Source organism: Oncorhynchus kisutch, linkage group LG12 (genome assembly GCF_002021735.2).
Source record: "Oncorhynchus kisutch isolate 150728-3 linkage group LG12, Okis_V2, whole genome shotgun sequence".
Classification (NCBI taxonomy): domain Eukaryota; kingdom Metazoa; phylum Chordata; class Actinopteri; order Salmoniformes; family Salmonidae; genus Oncorhynchus; species Oncorhynchus kisutch.
This window is the reverse complement of record NC_034185.2, coordinates 14,120,491-14,140,372: the sequence shown is the minus strand read 5'-3', so window position 1 is coordinate 14,140,372 and position 19,882 is coordinate 14,120,491. Positions and strand designations below refer to the sequence as shown.

The following is a 19,882-nucleotide window of genomic DNA, read 5'->3' as shown; positions in this document are numbered from 1 at the left end:
GGAAGTCTCTCAAGCATAATTCAGGGCAGCTGTCTAGGCCCCTTACTTTTTTCAGTCTTTACTATTGACATGTCTCTGGCCGGTGTGTATGTACGCGGATGACTCAAGACTTTACACGTCAGCTACAACAGCGAATTAAATTATTTTTGTTATTACTTAACAAAGAGCTGCAGTCATTTTCAGAATGGTTATCAAGTAATATAGTAAGTAAGTCCTAAATATTTCCAAAACTAAAAGCATTGTATTTAAGTCATTCACTAATCCCTAAACCTCAAGTAAATATTGTAATGAATAATGTGGAAATTGAGCAAGTTGAGGTGACTAAACTGCTTTGAGTAACCCTGGATTGTAAACTGTCATGGTCAAAACATGTTGATGCAACAGTAGCTAAGATGGAGAGAAGTCTGTCCATAATAAAGCGCTGCTCTGACTTAACAACACAGGCCCTAGTTTTGTGTGGTCAGGTGCCACAAAGAGAGATTTAGGAAAATTACAATGTAAACGGAGAGCTAACATTAATAATATGCATGTCAGTCTCTCATTGCTCAAAGTAGAGGAGAGATTGACTTCATCACTACTTTTTTTTGTAAGAAGTATTGACATGCTGGTCTTATGGCTTGGGGGTAGAAGCTGTTAAGGAGCCTTTTGGACCTAGACTTGGCTCTCCGGTACCACTTGCAGTGCGGTAGCAGAGAGAACAGTCAATGACTTTGGTGACTGGAGTCTTTTACCATTTTCTGGGCCTTCCTCTGACACGGTCTAGTATATAGGTCCTGGATGGCAGGAAGCTTGGCCTAAGTGATGTACTGGCCATACGCACTACCCTCTGTCGGATGCTGAGAAGTTGCCAGAGCAGGCGGCGATGTAACCGCTCAGGATGCTCTCGATGGTGCAGCTGTATAACTTTTTGAGGATCTAGGGACCCATACCAAATCTTTTCAGTCTCCTGTACAGTACATTTTCTGCTGTTCAATCACGCGTATTCTGCGTATTCTGCTGTTCAATCACGCGCATTCTGCTGTTCCACTGATTAAGGATTCCAGCTTTAAAGGTAGACTCAGTGATTTAAATGTAAACAGGATAGTGGGTTAATTTCCACAACAACCAAGAGCGTTGAAGCGTGAGGCTCAACTTCTCTGCTGTTTCGGTGTCGTGGATACCAATCTGTGAACAGCATGAAGCGAACCCGTGCCCATGCGCAGATATTGTGTGTGACTGTGTGAGAGTGAAATCTTGCATCTTGCTCATCTCAATATCTGCGGTGCTGCTCATGGCAAACTCATTTAGCTGAGTCTACCTTTTAATATTCATATGTATTTCATTTCTATCTTGAAATTATATTGCCTTTGATAATTGTCCACCGATGACCATAATATGTTGTGAGTAGCCACTCCCTCACCAGTCATGGTTGAAATACTGTTTGTTCTGTAGTTTGTTCCCATGACAAGCCATGTTGTTTTTTCAATCATTGCATTACTCCTGGATGAAAGATAGACATGCTGAAAAGTTGTAAATATTTTGTTCCATTGGACATTCCACCCCATTAAAGGCATTTTAATTACAAGAAGAGTGTCTTGGTCCTCCTTGCTTTTTGACGACCACACTAAATAATTAAAGAGGTGCTTATGAACGGAAAAGTTACACAAACTTATGAAAAATAAAGAAAGTTGCACACTATACATAGTCACATACTTATGTCCCAATTATTTCATTAGTGTAGAACAGCCCATATCCTCCAAATCGTTCACACTTAAACTAGCTACCTACTGACGTGATGTTACCCTTTGCTGCTCTGAATCCTGAATACCTCTAAGGGTGTTGTAGAAAATGTGAAATGTATTCCTCCCCGAGAGATTCCCTAGTGACTAGTCAACCAGAGTACATTTATCTCACTGTCGTTCTACACAGGAGAGAATTTGTTCTTAACAAGGCAAGACATCACAGCCACTAAAACGTGCCGTGTTAAGGTGTACAGCAGCATACATCAGCCCTTCATTTGAGTAGTGCTCTATGTTACAGTAATATGTACTTTGCATCCCTTGGAGATGCATAAACAGGTTAGGATTACAGTCAGATCAGAAATGAAAACTAATATTTTAAATAGGAGGGTAGTTTTGATAGCATTCCATGTACAAGTATTTTATAATGCGCAATGATGTGTTTCAGCCAGAGTTTGTGTCCTGTGATTCCATAATATCGGTTGGTTTTAAAGTTCAGCAAGGGATCTTATATTATTCATATAGACTTTCCACTTTGCTCATTTTGGAAGTTATATTTGGGCTATGTCTAAAGATCTCTCAACACTGAAAGAAAGTCAGTCTTATCAATATTAATACTGTCTATGGTTCGCATCACTCATTTGCATCACTAATGGAATGCTTGTTGTTAAAATACTGAGGATCTCAAAACATACACATAGCAGGTGGAAAAATATAAATCAAACAATGCTGTATAAATGTTATTTATTTTGTACTCTCATATTGCATCTTGTATGGTACAGACAGATAGGGAAATAGGACTCAACAGTATTTCATTTTTATGTTGGTAAGTGTACCAATTGTCATTTACACAAAAATGATCAAATAATAGCTGCATGTTTACCTAAAGGCTTTAAAGATGTGCTGAAATACTTGTTTGAGGTACGTTCCCAGCCCTGTGCCTCAGAATAGCATAATGTTAAACACATTGTAGTGTTAGACTCAGGGTTCAGTCTGTGAGGTTATCTCACTGGTGGAAGGGAAAGGGAAGCTCGATCTCAAGCCTTCCACCGTTAACTTTGATGAAAGCCTGGGCCTCCTCAGAAGCCTGCTGCAGAAGACCAGTGATGGCGAGGTTGAGCTGGTTAACCACAGACAGAACCATGTCAGCGATGTGTTCCATTGCTAAGTTCACCTGCTCCATGTTCAACACAGTATTGACTTGGTCCAGGACGGTCTTGATCACGCCGACAAGGTTATTGTACAGAGCGTTGATGTAGATAGCGACGGCATCCAGGTAGTCAGACTTCAGAGTGTCGACAAACTCCTGGGCCTTCTCAACAATGACCTTCAGGGTCTCGCCAAGCTTCTCCAGGACCATGTCAAGGCTCTCCAGATGCTTCACCAGACCCACAAACTGGGCAAGAGCATACTTCATGTTATCTATAATCTGGGCTCCAGTTATCACATCACCAATTGGCATAGTGACCTGGATGTCGCTGATCATATCGACCAGAGCATTGAAGGAGGCCTCTGCTCTGTCTATGAGCATCTGGATGGCCTGCTCAACCATAGTGGCAATGCTGGTGGTCAGCTGCTTGAGGACCTCAGGCAGGGTGGTAATTTCCTCAGAGCCAGGGAGCTTGAACTCTGTCTCCCTAAGGAACTTAATGGCAGCATCCAGGAACACCTGGATGGTTTTCTGGAACTGGAAAACAGTGTTCCTGAAGAGGATTGACAGCTGGTTCAGCTCAGCTGCGTGGCTGTTGGCAGCAGTGTAGGCTTCCTCAATGAGGTTGATGATGGAGCTTTTCAGCCCCTCCACGTGCCCGAAGATCTTATACTTGTTAGAGAAGCTGTTCAGGGTGGATGTGATGGCAGGGAGTCTCTCCTTCAGACCCAGGAGCATGTCGTGGGGAGCTTTCATGTTGTAGGCAACCTGTAGTTTTATCTTATCGGCATCCTTAGCAGTAGCTCTGATGACCAAGATGTCAACATCATCCTCAGGGGCAGACTGTTAGATATAGGAGAAACACAACCCATTTCAATTGACCTGTACAATAGGGTGACATTTATTTGACTTGTGTATAGGGACACAAGTATTGAGTATTTTAAGAAGAATGAAATGAAAAGAAACTCACAGCATAACGGCTGTAGAGTTTAGCGCTCAGCTGAGATGGGATCCTGCCCTGGAGCTGAAGACCCAAGAACCCAGTGGATGGAGTAGAGATGGAAGCACTGACTCCATCTCTGCGGGCAGCATAGCGGAAGTTCACATCAGTGAAGGTTGGGCTGGTGATGTCCACATTCAGGGTGTGACGGGAGACACTAAGAAGTGGAAGAAAAACCGTGTGATCAGTTACTGTCTATTCATTCATAGTTTAATTAAGCAATAAGGCCCGAGGCGGGTGTGGTATATGGCCAATATATCACAAACCCCCAAGGTGCCTTATTGCTATAATAAACTTGTTACCAACGCAATTAGAGTAGTAAAAATTAATGTTTTGTCATACCATGGTATATGGTCTGATATACCACAACTTTCAGCCAATCAGCATTCCGGGCTCGAACCATCCAGTTTATAACTTCATGTAATACATGTGTGTAGTAGAAGGTCAAAAGATGTAGACTTTATTTGCTCATGCAATAGTTCTAGATTGATGTGAATTGAAGGTACATTGAGTATTTACCTTCCCTCCTCTTGACGCTTCTTCCTGAAATGCACAAATGACAAATCAAACCATACTAATACATATTCAGGTATCTTCAAATTGCTAAATGTTTGTAATGGTTTGATTAACATTGTGCTAACAAGCCTAAATAATTTGTTTCAATATGTATTATGTATTGAAATCAGCCTGTTTAAAAGTATTACTTTACCTCATAGCCTGGGTAATCACATTCTGAATGTCCATGGTCAGATCTGCATGGTTAAGGACAGCCTTGCCATTCACGCTCAGGGCTTCGTTCTCAAAGCTTGCAGTGAAGGAAGCTGTTGAGGCAGTTTCAATTTCCTCAAATACAATTATATTGCATCAAATAATGACATTATAGAGGACATTTTTATAATTTTACCATCCACGTCGTAATCCAGGAAGTTGATGACAGAGGTAGCAGATGACTTCAGTTCAGCCTTGAAGGCAGGGGCATCACCCTTCAACTCAGCTGCCAGATTTGTTGTATACACAGGGGTGGCTATCTTGGCGGTGGTAGAGATTTTCTGCTTGGTACATGTCAGCTCGACAGCAGTCTTCTCAAAGAGGGAAATGTCACCCATGTTGCTTGGCTGAGACATGTCAATCTCAACATCAGCAGTCAGTGATGTCAATGGTGCAAAGTCAATGGTAGCCCGGGCTACATGCTTTCCCGTGGTGTTGAAGGTAATCACATTGGCTTCGTTGTTGCTGGCGAATTTCAGCACTGCATACACACGGCTCACGGATGCCTCAACAGCCAGATTCTCATCCACATCCATTTCCAGGATAGTTGTCTCACCGTTGCTGAGTTTGGCATTGGCAATGATCTTTGAGGTGGAGCGTAGGCCATCAGCATTCAGGTAGATGTTAGCTTCATTGTGCAGAGCTCCCAAAACAGCATTGTATTCCAGGATTGTGCCATCAATGTTGCCCTTGATGGATGACTCCACGGAGATGTACTCAAGGGTTCCCTCTAGCTTCAGGCTGTGGTCAGCCTCTACCTTGCCAATTGCTTTGATAAGGGGCAGGTTGAAATCACCTTTCAGCTTCAATGTAGAGGCAGCATTTGGCTTGGTCTTGGTGTCTGCAACAAGTTTCTGATTGGCTTCTAGGTTGAAGATGGGCAGGGCAATCTTTGCAATGGTAGCCACAGACACCGCAGCTTCCAGGTTGTCGGTGCTTAGGCTGAAAGTGCTGTCATGGTTTCCCTCAATGTGGGCATTCTCCAAGGACAGGGCAGTGGCCAGTTTAAGTCCTCTTTTGGTGGTCAAACTGGTGGTGCCATCAAGCTTGGTCTTAAGAGCCTCAAAAACGGAGGCTGTGGTAGCTCTGAGACGGAACACAAGGTCATCTTCAGTGTAAAGTCCAGCATTGGCATTCAGATTGAAGATGGGTGACTTCAGGGAGAGTTCGGTGATCAGGTTGCCCAGAGAGTGAAATTGACTCTTCTGGTACAGGATCTTGGAATCAACATCAAGAGACTGCTCAGTGGTGGTCAAGATGTTCTTCAAGCCAGTATGCTCATACAGGTTCAGATCGCTGATGGCTGGAATGTGCAAGTTAATGAAGGGCAGATCAATCTCAGGGATGCTGATGGGGTTTGTCAGGAATTCAAGATTAGCCTCACCATTCATGGTAGCAAAGATACCAGCCTCCTTTTTATTGTTGTCAATAGTGAAGTTGTAGGAGGATTTGTACTGGTTGAAACGGGCAAGAGCCACAGTGTTGATCTGTTGAGCTTCAGGCTTGATTGTGGCAGAGTAGTCATTCTGGAGATCAATCTTGGCCATCAGTGCCTCGTTGAAGCTGAGCTTGGTGTTTCCCTTGTTTTGGAAGTCAAAGACAACTTCAATAGGATGAATCTTAACAGTGAGTGAGTTTGACAGGATTCCACTGAGATCTCCAACAAGCTCTGTGTCATGGTTTGCCTTCAGTTCAACCTTCATATCTCCCAAATTGGCATTTCCAGATGCCACCAGAAGGCTGTTCTTGATGGCTGGGCCTTCTGCCTCAGAGCGGGCCTCAAATGTGATGTGACTGAGAATGACTGCATCAGCGTTCATGGTCTGCTTCATCTTCAGAAGGGCAGTGTCGGTGTCAGCGGAGATTGTCAGCTTAGTAGTGCTGGGACTGATGGCGAAGTGAAGGTCACACTTGTATGTGCCCTTGTGAGAGTTGGACTTGATAGCACCATCATTTCCAATGGTCAGAGTGATTGTTGTGTCCTCCAGGCGGGCAACAGCCTTTTGGGTCACAGAGGCTCCATTGGTGAAGCCAAGGATTGGGATATTGATCTGGTGGTTGTAGGTAGTGTCCACAGATGCAGACATACCACCCAATGTGGCAAAGAAGGCATTATTGACAATGTCAGCCGTGTAGTGTGCAGTGGTTGCCTTGACTGTGGTCTTAGCTGAGGCCTGGGCTGCAAGGCGGTAGAGGGTCACTGATGCCTGGTGTTCGACTGCAAGTGCAGTGTGGGTAAACTTAAGGGTCTCTGCAACTATCACACGGTTAAACTTGGGGATGGCAACGCGAGCAGTGGAGTCCAGGTTGTAGCTGAATATCTCAAAAATGGGAGATATGGCCTGGGAGGTTAGGAAAGCAGTGAGCTGAGGAGTCTCCTCACTGTCAGTAGAGTTCTGGAGCTCAGCAGAGGTCCTAATGCTGTAGATGGGGGTGCTGACTTTGATCTCACCATAGAGCTTGCCAAAGCAAGGGACACTGATCTCACTGGGAATGGCAGGGAGCTTGATCTTAGGGATCTGGAGAGTTGGAATCTCTAGGAGCTTCTCTGCGGCCACCTTAGGTAGGACAGGGAAGGAGAACTCTGGGAATGTAATCTCTGGGAGGGTAATGTCAGGTAGGGTTGGCAGGTAGCTTATGGTCAGGTTTCCAAAGAAAACATCCAAATTAAGATTCTGGATCTCAAAGTTGACAATAAAATCTATGAGCTCTGTGACCTTCTGCTTGATATCGTCAAAGGAAACGGTGGTGGCTGGCACTGTGTGGAAACCCAGGATAGTGAACTCAGGGATATCCAGCTGTGTTGGAATTTCAATCTCCTGAAGCTTCTCCAGGTTGACCTTCATGGAGGGTATGACCAGGTCAGTGAGAGGGATGGTGAATGAAGGGAAGTCCAGCTCAGCTGTCTTCAGTCCAGTAACAACTCCCTCAATTATCTGCTTGACCTCGCTGACAATTTGTTGTTCACCAGCAAAATTCTGGATCACCTCAATCACATTGCCGTACACCTCATTTATGACAGTGATGACCTTGGTGTAGTGTTCGCTCACCTGCTGCAGGTATGAGATGATATCATTTCTAAGGTCCATATCGGTGATTCTCTGCTTTAGCCTCTCAGAAATTGCCTTAAGGTCATTAAGGATTGCATGGTCGACCATGTCCTTCACTGTTTTGATCATGTCTGCAACCTTGATTTTCCTCAGATGTTCAATGTAGTTAAGTGCAGATGACACAACAAAGTTGACAAACTCTCTTGAAGCCTGAAGTTTCTGTGGGATCTCAAGTGCCTTGATCAGCTCGTTTACATGAGCAGTGTATTCAGCAATCATCTGGTTGGTTTCATCCACATAGGCATTGTAATCAAATGACCTCAGCTGCTGGACAACAGAGTCAAGATATTCATTCAGTTGTTCAATCACCTGTTTGACCTCAGTAGTTTTCAAGTAGTTGATGGTTTCTTCCAGCATCTGCATTACCTTCCCTGGGATATCGATGGCCTTCAGATTGTTAACAAGGACCTGAATTGTTTCAACAATTTTGAACTGCTTAATTAGACCCGCAACCTTCTCCAGGACTGCTTCAACCTTCTTGTCAACCTCATACTTGACAATCAGACCTCTCAGCTTGGCGTGGAAAACATTCAATTTGCCAATGATGTCCAATTCCTGGATCACTGCCTTGACCGACTCAATCATCTTGCTGATCATTTCAGTGGGAAGGTGTTCCATCAGCTGCTCAACATGAGCTTCCAAGTTGATGGAGGAAATGTAGTTTCTCAGATCCTCAGCAGTTTTGGTTCTGTCAAAGGTCTCAATGAACTGCTTTAATTCACTCACTGTGTTTTCAATTTTAGTCTTGATTTCAAACTGGGCATCAATGTCGTAAAGGAGTGAAATGCTGCTGTCCTTCAGTTTCTGCATGTCAATCTGCTTGATCAGCTCTTCGATAGCATCAATGACAGCTACAATCATAGTAGTGATTTTATACTCCTCATTGATGGCATTCAGCTCCTGGCTGAGCCTCTCAATTACAGTTTCAGACAGGGTGCCACTTGCAATCATCTCCTTGGTGGCAGCAACAATGCCCTGGATACTGGATGCCAGGCCCATCAGCAGTTTTTCTACTGCAATCTTGAGGTTCAGAAGGGAGACCTCTAGGTATTCCAGAGTGATGGGGTACTCCTCGCTGAGGGCAATCAGGTTCTGTTTGAGCTGGACAGCCTTGCCTTCCAGATTCAGTTTGGCAACAAAGTCACTGACATGATGGGGCAGAGCCTCAAGCTTAGCCTTGACCTCATCACTATTGATGTAATTCTGAATAGCCTCTGCCATGTTAACAATAGTGATCTTGATGTTTTCTAGGATTGCAGGCAAACTTTTAAGGAAGGGCAGGTTAATCAAGTGACTGTCAGTGTTCTTATCATACTTCAGGAACCCAGAGATTGTGAATTCCTGGTCTTCACTGGCAGCTGTGTTCAGGAGTCCGGTGAGGAGGGTTGCAGACAGCTCCAGTCCAAGCCTTTCAGCATTGTTGTAGGCACTCACTTCCTGATTGAGGGCATGGCTGTTCAACTTTGACTTCATCCTAAGTATGGCCCTTTGCTCCTGGGGAGTCAGAAGTGTGTCTATCTTGTTGTCAATTGTGGTTTCCAGGGGGAAGCCATTGTCCAGCTGATGGGTTACAGAAGCTCTGCATTCATGAGAGCTGGCAAAAGCCAGGGGCTGTGCTTTAAGAAGGAATTTTCCATAGAGCTGAGCGCTCTGCTTGCCATACAGGGTCAGGTCACCATCAGCATTAAAGATGGCGTCAAGATTGAAGTCGAAGGGAATAATGCTGGCACGGATGGTGTTGTCGAAGCGGAAAGGCTGGGAGTTGAAGCGGGCATCATTGTGGATCTTTGCAGCAAGGCCAACAATTTCAAGCTCAGTGTTGTGGCTCATGTGAGCTCCGAGGAGCCTTCCAGTAGTGCTGCACTTAGCATTAGCTGTCAAGTCTGCATAGTTGATCTCATAGGTGTGTTTGAGCTCTTCCTCACCATAGGTCCCCTTCAGGCTTCCAGTAAAGTCAATTTTGTAGACCACTGCCTTTAGCTGAGCCTCATTGACTAGGTTGGCTGCCAGCAGTTTCAGGTCATTGTTCACATTTACAGAGGCAGTGTAGTCCTGCAGGTCAATGGTGATGTCATGTGCATAGGAAGTGCTCTCGCTGACAATGGCCTCAGCCTTTGAGTTGAAGGCAAGGCTGGAGAGAGTGATGGTCAATGAGTTGGCATTCTCAACCTTCATGTCATTCAATGCACTCTTGGTCTCAATGGACAGAGTTGCCTTGGAGGCATCAATTCCACCGTTAAAGGTGTTTTCCATGGCGAACGGGCCCTGCAGGGTGGTTGTTCCGCTTGTGGCCAGGCCATCCTTGTTCATTGTCAGGGTAGCTTTGTGTGCTGCTTTGTTCTCAAGCAGCTTTACAGTGGCATCACTGTTCACAGCCAGGCCATTGACATCCAGGGAGCCAGTGAGAAGAGAGTATATGCGATTCGTTGAGTATTCAGTGTTGGTCTCCATCTTGATTGTGACTGCTCCAGAGCCAACAGAACCCTCAACCTGGTTGTGGATCTTCATGCCAAGGGCAAGGGCATTGGTATCACATTTCAGGGACAGCTGGTTATCCTTGAAGGCAAGTTCAGCAGCATGGGTCAGAATGTCTTCGAATGCATTTATGTTAGACACAACAGACAGCTCACCATTGGCAAACGATGCAGCAATGGTGTTCTGGGCCTTAAGAATGGTTGAATCAATTTTCAGGGAAGAATCAATCTTTGCCTCTGGTCTGAATGGGAAGATGGTAAAAGACTGGGTGGTGATGGTGGTGCCATAGACAGGTCCTGCTTTGACTGTTCCCTCCAAGTTGCTATCACCAGAGATCTTCAGTGTTGGAGCCAGTATTGGCGCTTCAGTATTGAAGCCAACTTGGCCGGTGTGCTCTAGGTTTACACTCAGACCCATGGGGCTTGTTGCTTCGATTTTACTGCTGGATTTCACATTGATCTTGTTGTCTGTAACAGTGCCTACTTCCCTTATGCTAATGCTGGCATCAATGAGCTTGTGGCTCACGGAGGTCTTCACATGGGCCTTGATGGAATCAGCAGGAGTGGTGGCAAGCAATCCAGATCCTATTTACAACACAGAAGGAACAATGATTGATTATTGCACAACTAAACATGTTCCAGATGGTGTAATTCTCTAATATTTACAAAGGCATTAGAAAATGTCTGGAGGTGGAGCACTACCTTCAATCTTGATGCACAGGAGTTCCATTGAGCAGCTGCCTGTCACATCAAACTTGGCAGAATAGCTTGGTGTCTCAGCGGCATCTTTGCCAGCAGACACTGAGCCCTCCAAGTTGTAGAAGTTGCTCTTCACTTTTGTGGACAGCTGAGCTTTTCCAAAGAGGGGCACAAACACATCAAGGGTCTCCGGGATGAAAAGCTCAGGGATCGGGATCTCCATGGATGCAATGTCCAGTCCAAGCAGGGGCAGAGCCAGGTGTGGTGTGGTCAGTGCAGCTGGGAAGTTCAGCTCCTCAGATGATTTTCCACCAAGAGGCAGGGGAATGGCGATGAAGATATGCTCAGTGTTGAAGTGGTAAACAGCTGTGGCCTCACTGTTTAAGAAAATTATATTTAATCATGAATTAATCATGGAACCCCCCCCTCAAAAAATCTGTTAATTTATTGACTGAAATTATTCTCATGCTAGTTGATTGATGTAACTTACGCATTCAGGAAAAGTTTCTCAGGCAGAGTAATCTCCGGCATCCCAGGGACTCTCAGGTTCTGCATGTATGGGATATCAGCAGCATATTTATCCAGGTAGTTGTTGGTTGCCTGTAATAGAATACAGTACCAGTCAAAGGTTTGGACACACTTACTCATTCCATGGTTTTTCTTTATCTTTACTATTTTCTACATTGCACAATAGAGGTGAAGACATCAACACTATGAAATAACACATATGGAATCATGTAGGTACTAAAAGTGTTAAACAAATCACAATTTATTTTACATTTGAGATTATTCAAAGTAGCAACCCTTTGCCTTGACAGCTTGGCATTCTCTCAACCAGCTTCATGAGGTTGTCACCTGGAATGCATTTCAATTGACGTGTGTGCCTTAAAAGTTCATTTGTGGAATTTTGTTCCTTAATGAGTTTGAGCCAATCAGTTGTGTTGTGACAAGGTTGGGGTGGTATACAGAAGATAGCCCTATTTGGTAAAAGACCATGTCCATATTATGGCAAGAACAGCTCAAATAAGCAAAGAGAAACGGCAGTCCATCATTACTTTAGGGCATGAAGGTCAGTCAATCCGGAACATTTCAATAACTTTTTAAATTTCTTCAAGAGCAGTCGCAAAAACCATCAAGTACTAGGAGGAAACTGGGCCTCATGAGGTCCACCACAGGAAAGGAAGACCCAGAGTTACCTCTGCTGCAGAGGATAAGTTCATTAGAGTTACCAGCCTCAGAAATTGCAACCCAAATAAATGCTTCACAGAGTTCAAGTAACAGACACATCTCAACATCAACTGTTCAGAGGTAACTAAGTGAATCAGGCCTTCTTGGTCAAATTTCTGCAAAGAAACCACCACTAAAGGACACCAATAAGAAGAGACTTGCTTGGGCCAAGAAACATGAGAAATGGATTTTAGACCGGTGGAAATCTGTCATATGGTCTGATGAGTCGCAGAGTATGTGAACGCATGTGTGGTTCCCACCGTGAAGCATGGAGGAGGAGGTGTGGGGGTGCTTTGCTGGTGACACTGTCAGTGATTTATTTACAATTCAAGGCACACAACCAACATGGCTACCACAGCATTCTGCAGCTATTTGACAAAGAAGGAGAGTATGGAGTGCTGCATCAGATGACCTGGCCTCCACAATCACAGGGCTTAAACCCAATTGAGATGGTTTGGGATGAGTTGGACCGCAGAGTGAAGGAAAAGCAGCCAACAAGTGCTCAGCATTTGTGGGAACTGCTGGTTGAGAAAATGCCATGAGTGTGCAAAGCTGTCATCAAGGCTAAGTGTGGCTACTTTGAAGAATCTGAAATGTAAAATAGATTTTGATTTGTTTAACACTTTTTTGGTGTTAAACAAACTATTTCATAGTTTTGATGTCTTCATTATTATTCTACAATGTAGAACATTTAAAAAAATATAGAAAAACCCTTAAATGAGTAGGTGTGTCAACTTTTGACTGGTACTGTACACAATGTAATATATTAAGTTCAGAGAGGACATAATAGTGATCATAAGATTAAAGTGTTTTTTTGTTGTTTTACCTCTACAGACTTGGTGAGGATGTGACGGACCTTCATGTCAGTCTGGCCCACCTGCTGATCAAGAACATCACTGACCATCTTCTGGAATGCCTCAGCATGAGGGAGGATGTTCTGGATCTCAGAGTTCATGTCAGACTTGACCTCAGCCACAATCTTCTTATCATCTACAAAGTAAGATAAATTCATTGTAAATTCAATTGAATGTTAATGACTTTCCAATGGATATTTGACATTTAAAGCCTGGCAAAGCTCTCAGGAACATACAGTTAAAGTTGATCATGAAGCAAAACAATTTATCATTGTACAAATGCTGGGCGATATTGAATGCCTGCATACCATATTTTAGGGTGATCTTTTGCACTGAGGTGGTCTCTGGGAGCTTGATGTCACACTCAAGCTCAAGTTCCAGTTCCTCACCACGCTTCACGTTGGCTGTAACTGTGGCGTCAGCCTTGATTGAAGGGACAAGCAGCTGCACCTGCAGCATAGCATCCTTCATGGCCTCAATTCTGCAAAGAAAACCATTAGTCAGTTGGAATTTGGAAGAAAGGAAAAACAGAAGAAACCAAAACAGGGAAGTACTTTGTGGGGTAGCATTGTCAGCTTACTTAGCGCGCCCAACCAGCGACAGCTGAGGGATGTTCTTGTTGATGAGGTCAATGGAGATGGAGTGTATTCCTTTGCCCTTGGTGTTGCCATCAACAACGCCCAGTCTGATTCCGGCCTCCAAGTCAAAGTCAGGGATCTGGATGTCGGTGGTGAGGACATTCTTCCTCCTGTTGTACTTCACAGTGGCTGTGGCCTCAGTGGGGTCAGCACCTGTGTCCAGGATAAACTGAATTAGTTAGTCACCAAGGAAAAGGTTGTACGTTAGAAATGGAAGGACTGTTTTACTCTAAAAGAGGGATTTTGTAACTTAGCTATACCTTCTGCCTTCAGGACCACCTTTACAGTGTCAACTTTCTGACGACCTTCTTCTCCCTCCCTGAGGAGTTCGTAGCCGATGGTGGCTGTGTATTCAGTGACATCCCCAGTGGGGTGGAGCTCCACAGCAAGCCTAAATAATTGTTTAATTTCCAAAAGTTATGGCAATTTCTACCTGAAAATAGGAAAACATAAATGGAGCATGTTCAAATGTATTTGCATAGAACTAGTACTTACTTGCTATCTCCGGTAAAGGGGAAGTAGGGTGCAGTGTCATGGGAGCTAGCATCAGAGTACTGAAGGGTGGTGCAGTACTTCATACCAGCTAAGAATGGAGTGCACTCAGACACATCAATTCTGTCCTCTACCAGAGACGGGATGGGTTTCATTCCAGCAGAGGTCACTTCGAACAGCTTGTTGCTATAATAGGGGTCGTGGAAAGGAAATGTTTAGGCTCTGATAGATATTGGTCATCAGGTATTATCTGATACTCTGACACTGATACTCTGACACTTACGTGATGCTGATGAGCTTGGCAGGACCCCGAGGAGCAGGGATGGTCAGCTTGACCTGTTTGTCAGCCATGACGAGCTTAGCGCTGAGCCCACTCTCGTGGTATAGGCTGGTGTGCATCTCCAGGCCAGAGAGAAGGTACTCAGGAATGTGGGAACCAACCCGGGCCACAAACTCAATTCCAGCGGAGGGCATGAAGGAGACCTCGCTCTGTGGGAAAGGGATCCGTCCAAGTATATTATATAGATATGCAAAAAAGACTGACCGACGTCACATGTATTAGGGTTACTACAAATAGAAACAGATCAGTGAAAATAAATATAAAAGTTTACCATGTCGGGTGTAATGTGCAGTCCTCCCTTGATGCCAGGGGTGAAGGTACCAGACAGGGCAATCTTCAGTGGCACACCAGTGGCAGTTGGCAGGAAGAATTCGTTATCCATGAAGATGTAATGGGCGAAGACTTCATTGTCAGCGTTGGTCATCAGTCCCTTCATCAGCTGTGGAACATGTAGATTTCAGATTTTGAGTAAATTGAGTTGACATTTTTTATCATTGATATGTCATTCTTGCCAGATGAGTTAACATGAATGTATATCTGATGTGATAGTGTTGCTTTTTTCCATATTTTGTACATACATCAGTGGGGAACATTTTGAGTACGTTGTCAATCATCAGACCAGCAGAGTAGGCCATCTTCTCTAGCTCATTGGTCTTCAGGTATCCAAGTTCATTTCCCAGCAGTCTCAGGTAAATCATAGCCTCAGGGGACTCCTGAGCCTTCAGATCCCTGACCAGTCTGTTGAGGTTGCGGCCGATTTCTCTCACGATGTTCTGGGAAGCCTACAGAATATTTTTTTCAAGGAAAGAGACAGTTAGCTCATGCTACAATTAAATAACTAGGATTAAAATCACACTAATTAAAATGTTTTGTAAGGAAAGAGGAAGAAGTAGTATGGTTTTAAATACCTGTCTCTTCATTCTGTCTTTCTTCAGAGCGGGCATCATCCTCTTCATGACCTCATTGACCTGCAGGGGCATCTTGTCAGAAACGAAGTAGACGATCTTTAGAACCGTGTCAGGGAAGAATCCGTTCTCTCCGAACAAAGCCTCAACAGTTGGCTCAAGTCCTTTGCCTTCCATGCCAACCTTACAAGTGAAGAGAATGTTCACCATGAGACTGATAGAAAAATAATTGTATATTCTGCAAAAAACAATCTCTATAAAAGGCTTAGTGAAACAAATTAAATAGTATTTTTTACCTCCATCATGTCCACATTGTAGCCAAAGGCCTTCAGGGTCATCTCCAGCATGACTTCCTTGGGCAGATAGCTGGTGCCCTCAAAGAGCATATTTCCTTGCACAGATCCAATCATGTAGTTGCGGGAGAACTTGGTGGGATCCATGACAGTTCCAACCTCATTGCCCTGCAGGGCATCAAGAATTTTCTGTCTCAGCCTGTAATGGATGGAATAATTTATTACATGGTCAGACCTATGATGAGGAGGGAACAACCAAACAGAATATTTCTGTTAGCTGAGGCAGTAAATACTGTAGATGATATCTCTCACGTACTCCTGGGTCTCCACTGCTGTGGATGCCAGTATGTTAGTCAGGTGGGAGATGACAAAGCTCTTGGCCTGCTGGTCTTCGTCGATGGGCAGAGCGGAGGCCAGCTGAGCTAGTTCAGCAGGCTGGGGGTCCTTCATCAGCACCAGGTAGGCAGCAACGCGCTTCTGCAGGGGGCTAGCACTATTCAAAAGAACCTGCATGAGCACCTCTCTGCCCTGTAAACAGGAGAATGTGTATAACAGTACTGCAGTGAACGAAGAGTTGAAGGTTTCCATATATATATTTTTAAAGCTAATAGGATAAGAGTGAGTTACCTCCTCAGGGACAGGGGTCTGTCTGAATGCCTGAATGGCAGCCTGTTGGACTTCCAGGGAAGTGGCGGGCTCATTTACACACTGGATCACAGCAGACTTCAGGGCAGGACTGGCGGCTCCCATGGCTGCAGCCATGTTACCAATAACCTGGGGAGCAGAAAGAAGGAAACATTAATTATTCTGATTCAAATTGTTGATTGAGTAAATCTGAAAAAGCTAAGGCGAGCGATGGAACATTCACCCTCAGGATCAGGAATTTCTGCTCCGTGTCACCGGTGCAGTCACCCAGCTGGGCAACAGCAAACTCAGCAACAGCCTCGATCTCAGGGGTCACTTTGCCCTCGGCCTTGTAGAACCTGATGAGGAACACAATGTGAAATTCAACATAAGAATTTCATTGTCTGCATCTGCTCAGTTCCATTTAGAAAATATGTTGCTTTAAAATGTTTGTTTACCTCTTGACAACATTGCTCAGGGCATACAGGATAGGCTTGCTCTGCTTGTACCGTGCCATAGCCAGCATGTCGTTGACCAGGAGGGCAGAGGGGTTGGGGACCAGTCCCATAGCGAACACGATGGCATCAACCTCAAAGGCAGAGTTGTCAAAGGTCCTGAGGATCTGCATGATGGCACTGCTGCACTCGGGGGTACCGCACTGGGCCAGAACCTGGTAGGTCAGGGGTCCGGATATCTTCAGTGCCTCGGGGATAGCAGGGCTCAGGGTCTCAGCCTTCATTCCACGGACCATGCTCACAAGCTGCTGGAAGAGGTGGGCTCTCTTCTCACCGTTGGACAGAGTGGCCAGTTCCCTCAGGACAGCCAGAGGAGCATCCTTGTCCTGAACAACGCTCTTGTCCTCAGCAGCCTCCATTGGCAGACCCTTAAGGTTGGCCACATCTGCAGGAAGATAAAGTCAGTTTTGACACTGAAATCCTTTTTCAATCATCTTCATAATTAGAATGCAATGTAAGGGATACTTACTGTGGTCAAAAACTCTCTCATTGTATGTGGAAACCTCCAGCAGAGTCAGGAACTGCTTGCCAACGTTGGTAACTCCATACTCTCCCCTGTGGAAAGCCAAAGAGATGATAAAGACTTATGCAACATCTCTTAACATTGCAGGTGCGTATTTCATAAAACATTATAGGCATAATGTTTTACACACTTGTGAGAGAAAGGCACCAGGATGTGGTTCTCAGTGCAGGCGCCAGAGGTCATGTGCTTCTTGTCATTGTCAAACTTGTAGTTGCAGGTCTGGGAGCTTCTGATCAGCTGAGCAAGAGGATAGTGCTGTAGGAGGAGACATTATTATTGTTTAGGTTTTCTTGGAAAGGAGTTAAAAAGTGAATTAGGAGTAATATTAGTTGTCATTTCAGCTACTGGAGCAGAGAAAGATAAGTACTTTGAAGGGTTTTTGGAAAGGAGTTAAAAAGTGAATTAGGAGTAATAAATGATTTAGGGTGTATTTCAGAATCTAAACAGCAACTTTTACTGTCTTGCAGTCTTACCATGCCAGAGATGAGGGCCAGGGGGCTGGTGTGGTCCCTCTGGGGGATGAAGTGGTCGCATTTGGACAAGTCCCTGTTGAGAGTGATGTCAGTAGCGATGTCCTCCATAGCGTTGACTTTGTAGTTGGTCTTGCACATGCCGTGGATGGTGGGCTGAGGGGAAAGTCAATGATCCTTGACATATTTGAATAAATATAAATACTGATTTATGTTTTCCGAAAAACTGAATGTGAGAAATTGCTCTCTGCAGAGCCATGAACATAATTTTCTTTGCTAGTCTTGTACCTTGTAGTGCATCACGTCGGCGTGCCAACAGTACTGCATCATTTATTACTGCTTTATTACACAATAATTACATTTTTCTTTCTTGGATTCACTAAAACAAGCACCAATATGTACCATTGTTTACCAGGTAGTTTATGTTTATTTTTCCTTTATTTAACTAGGCAAGTCAGTTAAGAACAAATTCTTATTTTCAATGACGTCCTAGGAACAGTGGGTTAACTGCCTTGTTCAGGGGCAGAATGGTAGATTTTTACCTTGTCAGCTCGGGGATTTGATCTTGCAACCTTTTGGTTACTAGTCCAATGCTCTAACGACTAGGCTACTCTAAAGTACCCATTAGAGTAATAAAGTACCCATTAGAGTAATAAAGTACTCAATACGAAATTACTTGCTCATATCACTGAAACTACACTGTAATACAAAGTGTATAGTTATGATTAGGGTGTTTTCTGACACGATCAACATACCATTTTCTTGTTGTTCTCCTCTTCCAGCAGGGGCACGGCAAGAGCAGAGACGATACCTTTCTTAATGTTCAGGATGGTCACGGACTCATCCTCCTCAGGGTACAGTTTCACATCATACACTCCCTCAACCACAACCTTCAGAGGATGTCTGAGCAGGGAGAGAGAAGTGAAAGGTTGGTTACCAGTTGTTAAATCCAAATTACAATGTGCTTAATAGAAGAGAGGACAAGGATTTTTTAACAAATATTGGGGACAAGGGTTGGGTTAGGGCATTTGTGACAGCATGGGGTCTTACTTCTCCATGGCAGCAGTAAAGGCATCAGATCCGGGGGCAGGTCCGAACACAGGTTTTCCCTCTGCGTCCATATCAACAACCTCCCTCAAGCTACAGCCTGTGGTGCGCAGGATGTAGCTGCAAGTCTGAGGAACTTCAATCTCGACCTGTAGGGGGAGACAAAGAGGTTAGACGGCTTGCTTACTGGGATGTTGCGTGAGGACAATATTATTGGACTGAAGTGAAGGCTTAATGCTCTGAGGTATGATGTCTACCTTGCAAGAGCACTTGGGTCCATTCATGAGATTGGAAGCTCCTTTAATTGCATTCAGGGACTCTGCTTCGTACTGGTATTCATATTTGTGAAGGCTCTTGTACCTTCTTGCCACTAGGGAGAGATTAGAAATTGTATTTTGAATGTGTTTGAGTAAAGACCCGTCATGTTGCCATAACAGTGAGCAAACCGCAGCACATTGGTAGGATAAGCAATGATTTGTTGGTACGTACGCAAGCATGTTGGATGTTCTTCGGCACCATCGTCTTGGGAGTCTGTGAGTGGATAACGCAATTTTGGTCAAAGCAGGATTATACAGAAGTTTTATACTTAATTACAACATGACTGAAATCGTTTTTAAGTGTGTAAAAAGCAGCTTTAATTTCTTTGAATGGTGTGGGCGCAGTTATGTATCTGTTCAACTGCCTGTCCCCTCTTCTCACTGTACTATCAAATCATGTGGGTGTGAGGGGGAACTGCCCCCACTCGTATAAAAACGTATATTGTTACATCCCAGAAAGTGATATTTGCACGTCTGCACTGTCAGAATTAAGATATTTGTAAAATTGCTTGCACAGTATCACTTATTAAATCATACATTTAGTTAGAAAACACTGTTTTACCAGACTACAAATAGAGGACAAAAAGCTCAAAGACAGATCTCGATTTACATCTACCAGCTTAACAGGACTTTCATCATTTACATTTTATTTTGATGGTTCAGGTTCACCATCATAAATATTTTTGCTGATATACAGTCAATGTATTTGATGGTTTTG

At 44.2% G+C, this 19,882-nt stretch overlaps 1 protein-coding gene across 1 annotated transcript; it reads right to left on the bottom strand.

The window, feature by feature from the left end:
- Positions 1-2,456: 2,456 nt before the first annotated feature.
- LOC109887336 (apolipoprotein B-100) lies at positions 2,457-19,382 on the bottom strand (the record flags this gene model as incomplete). Its single annotated transcript, XM_031837962.1, has 27 exons — positions 2,457-3,711; positions 3,839-4,025; positions 4,578-4,689; positions 4,773-10,805; positions 10,923-11,296; positions 11,410-11,519; positions 12,973-13,136; positions 13,309-13,481; positions 13,581-13,791; positions 13,899-14,029; positions 14,134-14,316; positions 14,414-14,619; positions 14,742-14,909; positions 15,049-15,252; positions 15,379-15,558; positions 15,672-15,867; positions 15,985-16,196; positions 16,296-16,442; positions 16,537-16,651; positions 16,751-17,192; positions 17,277-17,362; positions 17,461-17,585; positions 17,804-17,956; positions 18,556-18,703; positions 18,851-18,996; positions 19,105-19,217; positions 19,337-19,382. Coding segments are annotated over 27 exons (11,352 nt in total), but the record flags the coding sequence as incomplete, so codon positions are not given.
- Positions 19,383-19,882: the final 500 nt, after the last annotated feature.